Source organism: Limulus polyphemus, unplaced genomic scaffold (assembly GCF_000517525.1).
Source record: "Limulus polyphemus unplaced genomic scaffold, Limulus_polyphemus-2.1.2 Scaffold7062, whole genome shotgun sequence".
NCBI classification, from domain to species: domain Eukaryota; kingdom Metazoa; phylum Arthropoda; class Merostomata; order Xiphosura; family Limulidae; genus Limulus; species Limulus polyphemus.
The window spans coordinates 23,154-34,587 of record NW_013672672.1 but is presented as its reverse complement, the minus strand read 5'-3'; the positions used below and the strand labels follow the sequence as shown (position 1 = coordinate 34,587).

General features: G+C 30.2%; 1 protein-coding gene across 2 annotated transcripts in view; it reads right to left on the bottom strand.

Moving 5' to 3' along the window:
• Positions 1 to 1,673: 1,673 nt before the first annotated feature.
• LOC106474315 (akirin-2-like) overlaps positions 1,674 to 11,434 on the bottom strand; it is a 14,065-nt gene continuing 4,304 nt past the window's right edge. For both annotated transcript variants that reach the window (XM_013935004.2, XM_013935005.2), the window contains exons 3-5: positions 8,178 to 8,435; positions 3,283 to 3,354; positions 1,674 to 2,234 (exon numbers count right to left, since the gene is read on the bottom strand). In XM_013935004.2, the coding sequence (XP_013790458.1) occupies positions 2,224 to 2,234; positions 3,283 to 3,354; positions 8,178 to 8,435 (341 nt within the window). In that variant the 3' untranslated portion in view covers positions 1,674 to 2,223. The remainder of the gene's footprint in view (positions 2,235 to 3,282; positions 3,355 to 8,177; positions 8,436 to 11,434) is intronic.

The following is an 11,434-nucleotide window of genomic DNA, read 5'->3' as shown; positions in this document are numbered from 1 at the left end:
TGTTATATATATATATATATATAACATATACATATATATATATATATATATATATATAACTATATACATATAGTTCTTTATGTGTGGTTACTTCGGTACAGTTTATTAGTGAGAGAAAACCTGCCAACCATTCAATTGTTCCATAACATACAGTTGTTTCATCTTATTAACATTAGCTGTAGAAACAATTTGTGCATGTTAGAATTTTTATACAGATAATTTGTTATTTTTAAAAATAAGCATGGTCACTGGCAATTGGATATCAGTATTATTTGTGTATTTCATAAATACATACAGGTTGTCAAAAAAAGTACTACAGTATTTGCATCGACTTTGTAAACATCAGGTTTTCTATAATTGAATGTTTGTAGTATCTTGTATTGCTGTTGAAGCATTCTTTTATCCTGAGTGGTATCATTAAACCATAGCATGGCTGATTATAAGCATTTATATTACTGGTGAAATAAATATTATAGTTTACTGAAACAGGTTCTTTGTATTAATTTATGGGCATCTTTTTTCTAAGTATGTTGCAAAGTTTTAGTATTACATTCAAAATTTAATTAATCTACCTTCTTCTCATGTTATACCAATTAGTATAGTATACCAGTTTTAAATTCTTACTTCTATAAGGCAATATTAAAGAACTACTAGAATTTTCTAGTGTGATAATTGTGACATTTGCCCTCTAGGCACCCCATCTTCTCTTAATTTATTTACAATCCATCCAAGAAAAACAAAACTTAATTATAATGTCATCATTAAGGCAAAGTATAATGTTCATAGCCTTCGATCTTATTTGGTTACAGAAACATGAAATGGACCCTTCTTATCACGTCCTCTCTTACAGAAAATGCTGTATTATTAATAACCAGAAGAAAGCCAAGGTTTTCAATTATCAAATGACATTTTTATATTATGTTGTTTGCTGTAAAGAGAATTAAAATTCGCTTTCAGGTCATGCTTGATTCTCATGGGAAACGCATCAACGACCTTAGATGAAGTTTTAACAGCCCATGTCCCAAAATTAGAAAAACTGTAATATAGTCTGCTTTTTGCACGTTATTATTCTGTATTCTTTGGTCCATTATTTAATTTTAAAAATTTAGTGTAGTACTACCATTAGTATATATATAAAAGAAGTTAGGGTTAAGTGTCATTAACAGCAAAACTAAAAACCCAGGTAAGTATTTATTGTAACAAAAGTAACTAAAATGTAAAAAAAAAAAAATTTTTGTGCAGTATGATTGCAAGGATCTTGTGTAATTTGAACAGTAGTTAAACAGGGTTCGAAAAGCAATAAAACAAAATTTAAATATAAATAGATGTAGTTCATATTACAAGTTTAGGTAATTTAGATTTTAATTTTTTGGTGGTTACGAGGGAAGTCAAATTGATGAATCTTGTATGAAATTAGGGTTGAGAAAATAACAAAATATAAAGTTTTACTGAAAAATACGTTTGTAATTTAGTTAAGAGGTTTTTGAGACTAAGAAAACTATTTTTGAAATAAATTTGGAAATCGATTTGAAACACCACTTTCATAAATAGATGCTGCAATCATTTCTAGTGAAGACAAACAATTAAAGTGTTATTCATTGTACAAGCAATCTTTTTCCAGAGAAAAGTTTAATTTTGTAACAGATGTGATGTTAAAACAATTGACAACAGTGTAAAAGTATACATTTTTATTGGTAATTTTGTTGAGGAGGTACAGACAATAAAATCTCATAGTTCGTGACATTTTTAAGGAATACTGACAAAGCCATATTCTGTGAAAATTTTCAATACACAAGTAGGTTACCATTCACTTGTTTGTTACAAGCTATGTACATAATTCAACACTAAATACATACAAGTTTTTCTTAACACCTAGCTTGAAAACATAGGAAGTTGTCTTTAATACCAGTTAACCAGGAAATAAATTATGTCTCTTGAGTAAATTCATCTCGTACTTGAAGAGATTTACATTTATACATAATTTCATTATTCAGAAGCTCAAATATCACTCACCTTAACAAAACTTAGTGTACTATAAAATACCAAACTTTCCTCTTTGCAAGTCAAAAGTGCATAAAGTACAATTTTGTAGGATTTAATAGAACTCTTGTTTATCTATCAATACACAGATTTCATTAAATCTTTCATCATCAGGTAATGGCACAAGTCTTCTGATTGGTCAATAAATTTCATCAATTACTAATGAATACCAACCAGCCATGGTTAAGATAAATCTGAAATAAAAAAAAACAACCTTTTTAGGCCCTAAATTATCCTGTTTTAATTAACTAAAACAAAACCCCCAACAGGTAAAAGTAAGATACACAAGTTAACTTTTGTTAGGTGTTTCTAACACAAAAGGTAGACCTTAGAGGACTTGGTTAATTCCACGTTAATCTTCTACATTTTAAATATTGGAAATGTAATGTCATCTCTGGCAGTGCTTTTGGTACTATTCCTTACTTAAAAAATACTTGAGATGACTTTGATATTACTGTATTATGGTCCAGCCTTGATGTATTACCATCCTAATATTTTACACATGCATGTATTAGGGACAAGTGAAAAAACATTAAATTATTTTATGAATTCATTGAACTAAAACTTAAACCATATAACTGATTCTAAGTTAACCCACTCTTACTTACAATATAACTGATTCTAAGTAAACCCACTCTTACTTACAACTAGGTATTCCACTTTAGATATAACTGATTCTAAGTTAACCCACTCTTACTTACAACTAGGTATTCCACTTTAGATATAACTGATTCTAAGTTAACCCACTCTTACTTACGACTAGGTATTCCACTTTAGATATAACTGATTCTAAGTAAACCCACTCTTACTTACAACTAGGTATTCCACTTTAGATATAACTGATTCTAAGTTAACCCACTCTTACTTACAACTAGGTATTCCACTTAAGATATAACTGATTCTAAGTAAACCCACTCTTACTTACAATATAACTGATTCAAAGTTAACCCACTCTTACTTACGACTAGGTATTACACTTTAGATATAACTGATTCTAAGTAAACCCACTCTTACTTACGACTAGGTATTCCACTTTAGATATAACTGATTCTAAGTAAACCCACTCTTACTTACAACTAGGTATTCCACTTTAGATATAACTGATTCTAAGTAAACCCACTCTTACTTACAACTAGGTATTCCACTTTAGATATAACTGATTCTAAGTTAACCCACTCTTACTTACGACTAGGTATTCCACTTTAGATATAACTGATTCTAAGTAAACCCACTCTTACTTACAACTAGGTATTCCACTTTCAAACTTCTTCTGTATCTGATCATAGGTAAATTTCACAAAAGTGTCGTATTGTTCTAGAAGAAGAAAAAAATCTTGAAAATTAATGCACAGAAACTAGTTCTTTATAATAAGTAAACCCTGGTTATTTAATCATCAACAAACTCTTAACAAATTTTCAAAAGTTATCTATACAAAATAAAGCAGTTGTCAAACTGGAAATGAATAATAGTTAGCATAATAATGTCAACATCTTTCATTGATGAGTTATGACAGCAGAGAACGTGTTTTGTTTTATATTATCAACGTCTATGTATGTGACTAGCAAAAAACAACAGTTTGTAAAGTTGTGAATAATAACACCAGTAAAACAGACAATTCAACCATCAAGAGTAAACAATAAACAAACTGTTACGACAGAAAAAGTCACATGACACTGCTGGTGTGTGTACGAGGAGTTTTTCGAATGATCATGAATTTCCTAGTGCGTTCGAGATGCCCTCCTCTTTAGTTTATAAGCCTGCGGGATTGAATGAATGAAGAGACTTCCCAGTAATCTACGATTCTGTTTCGAGCTAGTGTGTGTTTGAGATTGTGAATCGCTGTGATTTATAGCGTGTATTATAAAAACAGTTAAGTTTAGAAACGTACTGATTGTGAAATTACTGTGTGCTAAATATTTGTATCGAGAAAGAATAAACTGGTTTAACCAAGAAAGGACTTGTATCGCAGAAGTTTCTCAGAAAAAATTTCAACTAGAAATTAACAAACAAGCAGATACATAAAATCAACAATCATGAGTACATGTACAGCTTACTAATCTAAAGGTAAACAATATCATTAAAGAGACAAATCAACCATCATGAGTAAACAATTTAATAAGTGTAACATAACATTTTTGGACCCATTGGTCCATCTTCTAAATTAAAATAATTTTAAAAAATCGTAAAGCCAGCACTTATCAAGCTTTCTCTTGAACTCACTTAAATTTACTGCCTCTATAAGATCCAAAGGCCAACCACCCAGTTAGCTGAAGATGACTCCTACCTTGCCAAAATATATACTTATATCCCCTAGTCCTACTATTCTCATTATTAAATATAAAAAAGATGATGTGTCAACATTATCAATTCCCTTAACAATCATAAAAACAATTTGAGAGATTTCAGCCTCTCCTCATATGGCAACCCCTCCATCCCAGGCACCATTCTAGAAACTCTCAATGTCTTTAAGGTAAGGAGTCCAAGACTGAACACAATTTTCCAAATGTGGCCTAACCAGTGACCTTTAGAATGAAATTATAACCTCTTTAGACTTGTATTTAATATTTCTGAAGATACAACCTAAAATCCTATCAGCTTTACCAATAGCAACTGCACACTGCTTGGATGGCTTTAGAGACTGATCAACTATTACACCAAGATCCATTTCCTTCATAACACTGTTAAGGTTATTTCCATTCAAATTATGATAACCCGTCTGCCATTTATTTGTCCAACTCACTAAATGACCTAAATCCTCTTATAAATCAGCAGATCCAACCTTCACAGCCAGCAAGACCTTAATATCATCTGCAAATTTACATAATTTATTGACTATTCCTTCATCTATGTCATTGATGTAAATCAAAAAGAACAAAGGTTCTAAGACTGAGCCCTGAGGTACCCCACTTGTGACATTAATCCAGTTTGACTGAACTCCATTTGTAACAATCCTCTGCTTTCTTCGATCCAGCCACTCTTCTATCCAATTTGTTAACTTATCCCCCACACCTAGAGATAATTTTTTGTGTGGCACCTTGTCAAATGCTTTCTGATGTAGTAAAATTTACACCACTAAACTCTTAAGTTAAAACTTTGACCATCTTACTTTTATTTACCAATCTTACAATGCCTAGTTATTATTGTGTTATTTAACCCAAATTATAATATTAATATTAAATAACTTTCAATACAACTTTTCAATGTCTTCCCTCTGACACGAGTAAACAATGTGTAGCTTACAAATCTAAAGGTAAACAATATCAATAAAACAAATAATTCAACCATCATGAGTAAACAATGTGAAGCTTACAAATCTAAAGGTAAACAATATCAGTAAAACAGACAATTCAACCATCATGAGTAAACAATGTGAAGCTTCCTAATCTAAAGGTAAACAATATCAGTAAAACAGACAATTCAACCATCATGAGTAAACAATGTGAAGCTTACTAATCTAAAGGTAAACAATATCAGTAAAACAGACAATTCAACCATCATGAGTAAACAATGTGTAGCTTACTAATCTAAAGGTAAACAATATCAATAAAACAGACAATTCAACCATCATGAGTAAACAATGTGTAGCTTACTAATCTAAAGGTAAACAATATCAGTAAAACAGACAATTCAACCATCATGAGTAAACAATGTGAAGCTTACTAATTTAAAGGTAAACAATATCAATAAAACAGATAATTCAACCATCATTAGTAAACAATGTGAAGCTTACTAATCTAAAGGTAAACAATATCAATAAAACAGACAATTCAACCATCATGAGTAAACAATGTGAAGCTTACTAATCTAAAGGTAAACAATATCAGTAAAACAGACAATTGAACAAACACAAGTAAACAATGTATAGCTTATTAACCTGTTCCATCCACTCAGAAATATACTCAAAGCTAGCCCTCATCATTGAAATATTTATCAAGGCTTCCTTAAACCCTATCAACATGAGTCAAAGGCCATGTCATTGCATTTGTTGACTTGCATTCAAAATTTTATTGAACTAGTATCTTATGAATTTATGTTAATAAGTTTGCTTTCAAATTGTAGATTATAATTCAAATTTTAAAATTATATATTATTTAATTTCTTAATTTAAAAGTAAATATTAAAAAAACAAAGTTAAACATTGATTTTTGTGCATCGTATGGTATGTTGAATGCAGCACTTGTTCAAATAAGACGTTTGTGATGTCAAAATACAAAGTCTGTAGTTTCTAATAAATTAGGAACTCAAATTACAGATATTAACAAGCTAGAATATAAAATAAGAATCTCCTATCTTTTCTATTTGCTGAATCAAACAGTGGTCCCACTCACCTCTTTCCATTTTTGGAAACACCCCCCTTATATACACTTCTATGACATGTGAATAACCAAACAAAAGCTCAGGCTGTCCCCCCTTTTGGCTTTCTCAGCCATTTTCAGTATTACAATGTCACCTCATTCTTTCGATACAAATCTTCAAGCTGGTAAAGTGATACTTTAGTTTGCTCGAAATTTCATATTTTTTAGGCCCAAATACAGCTTAGTTATTAAACTTAATAAATTATAGTGGAATTCTGTGGTATTAATGTAGTATTTTATGATATTTGGTTATTTCAAAATGTTTATATAAAACCTAAAAAAATATTTCATTTCATATCCTTCACGTGCGATATTTGATAAGGCATATAAACCTACAGCAAGCAGCAACCGAGTACAAAGGTCATAACTAGAAGAGATAATTGTTTGCTTTACTTCTTTATTTACAGTTATGTTTAAGAAATTATTTCTAATTATCAATAATCTATATACATATATAATGTATAATAATTAAAATGTGACTATTTTACAAAATACTAGACAGGTCACTTTGTAACGGGTAATGGTCAGTTTTATATTATTGGAGTGTGCCTTGTCATTGTAACTTCTCTATTGATAGCCAGACACAACCGAAAGGTCAATATAATAAATATATATAAATGTATAATGTTATGATATTTAAGCTATCTAGACTAAACATTTGTGTTTTCATGTTACAATATGTAGTCATTCTAGAACGAAAAAAGCATAATGTATATTTATTCCCTTGGTTACGAGGTCGGTCAAATTGATGGACCCCATATAGAGTTAGGGTAGAGAAAATAACAGATAAAATATACAGTTTTACTAATAACAAATGTTTGAAATGTATTTAGGAGGTTTTAGAGATTACACAAATAATACTTGGACCAGGAATGAAACAGACTTGATATATTTACAAACAAATCTTTAGTAAAAATACTTATTAAAAAATCTGACTTTGTATGTATAAAAGACTTGTAATGTTTACCAACTTTCGTGAAGATACATTAAAACTTATAGTATAAGTACTTAATGTGTATATGAACTTATTTTATACCAAGCAGTCGAGAAAGGGTTAAACTCTTACTAAATTTGTTGCATCCACCACATCTGAAGGCTAACCAATCTGTTTTTAAAATAAAGCTTTGTAAGCTGAAGATGACTACCCTGCTAAAATTTATGTTTAAGTCCCTTAGTCCTACCATTTTTACCAAGTTATGAAAAAAGATAAATCAATACTGTCCATCTCCTCAACAATCTTTAACGCTTCAAACAGATACCCATTAACTTTTTTTTTCAAGAGAAAACAATTTCCGAGATCTTAACCTGTCCTTGTATGACAACTTTTTTCATTCCAGGCACCATCCTAGTAACTCTACTCTGAAATCTTTAAGATAGTTCTAAGGTAAGGAGCCCAAGACTGAATGAAGTACTCCAAATATAGTGTAACCAATAACTTATACAATGAAATTAGAATCTCTATAAACTTGTATTCAAGATTTCTGTACACACAACATAAAATCTTATTTGTTGTACCAGTTTTTAACTATCTGTGAGACCTTTATGAACTAAAAACAGCTACACTAGTAGCACACATCAACAGTAGAGCTGGGCACTAATTATATTATCAATGCCACCAAAATAATCAAAATTAATCTTTATGAATATTCAGACTATCCAAGTCTCATGTGAGAATAACTGATTAATATATCTAATGATTAACTGATTAGCAAATTTTAATAACTGCCCAGCTCTAATAATCTCTAAATACTTAAATAGGTGTTGATCCTGACTCCCCCTTACCAGCAAGTTTTGTAGTCATGACTTGATCATACTGCTCCCGGATGTGATGTTCTCTCTCAGCTAAGAGTCGCTCACAAATTATACCAACCTGACGGAAGGTAAATAAAGGTTGGTCTTTATGATTGGATGCAGAACCATAACTTCCAGACATGTCGGGGAACTGAGACTCTGACACCTGGCTTTCGGAATGTGAAAAATGGAGCTGTTTCCTGTGCTGAAGTCTCTTCATTTCATCTCGAATGTTTGAAACAATTTGTTCTACATAGAAACATGTCAAACTATCACATATACATATCCAAACTGTCCAATTAAGTAAAAACAAGGAGAAATTGCATGCTTTACTTTAGAAAATCTGGGTTAAAGGACATTCTCACTTCTGAATGTAACAAGCATAATACTTTCTAAACTCCACTATCGTATCAATTCAATCAAAATTAGTTATTCATTACTGAAAATATTAATGTAAGTTTTTAACAATTAACTTGACATACTTGATTACCTAAGTTATGTCCATAGATTATATCAACTAATATCATGAAAACAATCTACTAATCAAAATTAGTTATTCATTACTGAAAATATTAATGTAAGTTTTTAACAATTAACTTGACATACTTGATTATCTAAGTTATGTCCATAGATTATATCAACTAATATCATGAAAACAATCTACTAATCAAAATTAGTTATTCATTACTGAAAATATTAATGTAAGTTTTTAACAATTAACTTGACATACTTGATTACCTAAGGTATGTCCATAGATTATATCAACTAATATCATGAAAACAATCTACTAATCAAAATTAGCACTTCACATTAATACTGTGTTTGATTAATTCAACTATACGAGAAACCAAATTATTGAAATTAGTATTTCTCATCATTATTTTCTATTAATTCAGACTTAGGTAGGTGATTGGGGACAGGAGGATGCCTCATGGTTCCAGGGTCTGGGCTTTGATTCATATTGCCACCAAACATGCTTCCCTTTTAGTCATAATGGCATTATATTTCTTTATTTGTTTTTGTTTTGAGTTATGGTAAAGCTACTAAGGCTACCTGCTACTACTACTCATTTTAAACTTCCAACCAGAAATAATACAACTGGCCACCACTACCTATAGCCACATATTCAGACTATAACAAGGGGTAGATTTTAACCTCTGAAGGCATTAGTAAATTATACAAATTAGAATACCCTTTGTTATAGTCTGAACAGTGGCAGTAGACATTTAGTAAATTATACAAATTAGAACCATCAAAGGTTAACATCTGATGTCTACTGTCACTGTTCAGACTATAACAAAGGGTAGATTTTAACTTCCAATGGTTATAATTTGTATAATTTACTAATGATGTCTACTTCCACTGTTCAGACTATAAGAAAGGGTAGATGTTAACCTTTGAAGGTTCTAATTTGTTTAATTTACTAATGATGTCTACTTCCACTGTTCAGACTATAACAAAGGGTCGATGTTAACCTTTGAAGGTTCTAATTTGTATAATTTGCTGATGTCACAATATTTACAGATATTTCAAATAAATGAAAAAACATTCATATGTGGTTTAAAAAAAAATGCAAATTTTTTAATTCCACATATTTGATGCTACATGCAACCAATTCAAAAACACCTTAAGTGTGAAAAACAGGTTCATCGAAAGAAAAAAAGGATTCAGCATGCGGCTTAACCCAATGACTACCAGCTACTAACTTTCTTAGTAGCCAATGCAAGTCTTGCTATATGTCATTCCAACAATAAAACTATTAGTTAAAAAGTTTTGAAACTTCTTAAGAACTTTCATAAATGTATGTAGTTTAAGAAACATAAAGCCTGTTACTTTTGATAAATTTAGTTTTCTTGCATTATGATCTTTAATATCTTGGAAAATTACATTAGGAAATGGTATTTATAAGAAATTATTACAATATTTATTTGTTCCAGATTTGAACTGATTACTTTTTATGTTTTAGTACATTGTTCTGCAATCCTAAAAATTTGTATTATCCATAAAATGCAAATTTTATCTATTTTTTTCATTTTTTAATAATCAGGTGCTCTCCTTATGGTTTCAAGTAATATATAAGACCCAAAAATAATATTTGTAAATTAACCTAAACAATAAATGAGTATTTTTATCTTTAACTAAGATTTCATGTTTATATATATATACACACATATAAAAACATTTTAATCTTGTTTCATAGATATATTTTTATTTCAAGTTTATATTTATGTTTCATTGCAGCCGTACTTTTGTTTATTGTGCCGAATAAACTGTGGAGTCAGCAGCGTGAACTTTGTACGTTTTCCGTAAACTATCTCACCCCTGTTGGGGGTCATTTTCATTCAGCCCAACGTGAGCACATTTGAACATTACTGTAGATATGATAGTAAGAAAGCTTTTCGGTACTTGAATATCATTTCTTTGAACTTTCAAACAAGTTTATTTCAACATATGTTCATGTATGTTGTTTCACTATAGAGACAAAACTAATTGCCACTACTAACAAATGTATGTAACAGTTTATAGTACAGGTGGTTTTAATAAACACTGCCTGAGCCTGACCCCTTGTTACTTGATACATTCTGTTAGAAGAGATTACCAAACGATACAGACACCATAAATTACAAAGAAAATTACTTTACAACACTTAAAAAGATTAGTCCTGGTCACATTCTTCTCATTATAGGCAAGATTTATGTTGGAATTCGAAACTTAAGCTCTTCAGTGTATTGAGACCCAAACTGTAAGAATGTCATAGCTTCCCTGTATTATTGAGATGAATGCATTTAGCCTGTTTCACAACCAACATATGGGTTTTATTGTTGTCACTTGTACACTGAGTTTGAACCATTTGCAAAATATCAGAACTATATATATCAGTTAGACTATTTTAATTCTAACGCAATAACAACAGAAGTGTGGGTCTTACTACAAAGCAAAGATTGTAAGAATGAAGAATATAAAATTCTTATGTGGTACTGGTACTAGTAGTATTAGGTACAAATCACACAAGTTTATCATTCTAAATACTGAATCATATTATCATTATGAACTAAATATAAAATTATCCAAAATTATTTAACTTAAAACTAAAAATTTAAATTCAAAAGAATATAGAAAATCACAAACTCTTTCAGTTCAAAGCCCTAAGTCTAATTCATGTAAAGACTTTGCACTCGCCACTCGATAGCTCTTAACCCTAACAATCGTGGATCAACTTCTTTCCTAAAAAATATATCTATTTTGAG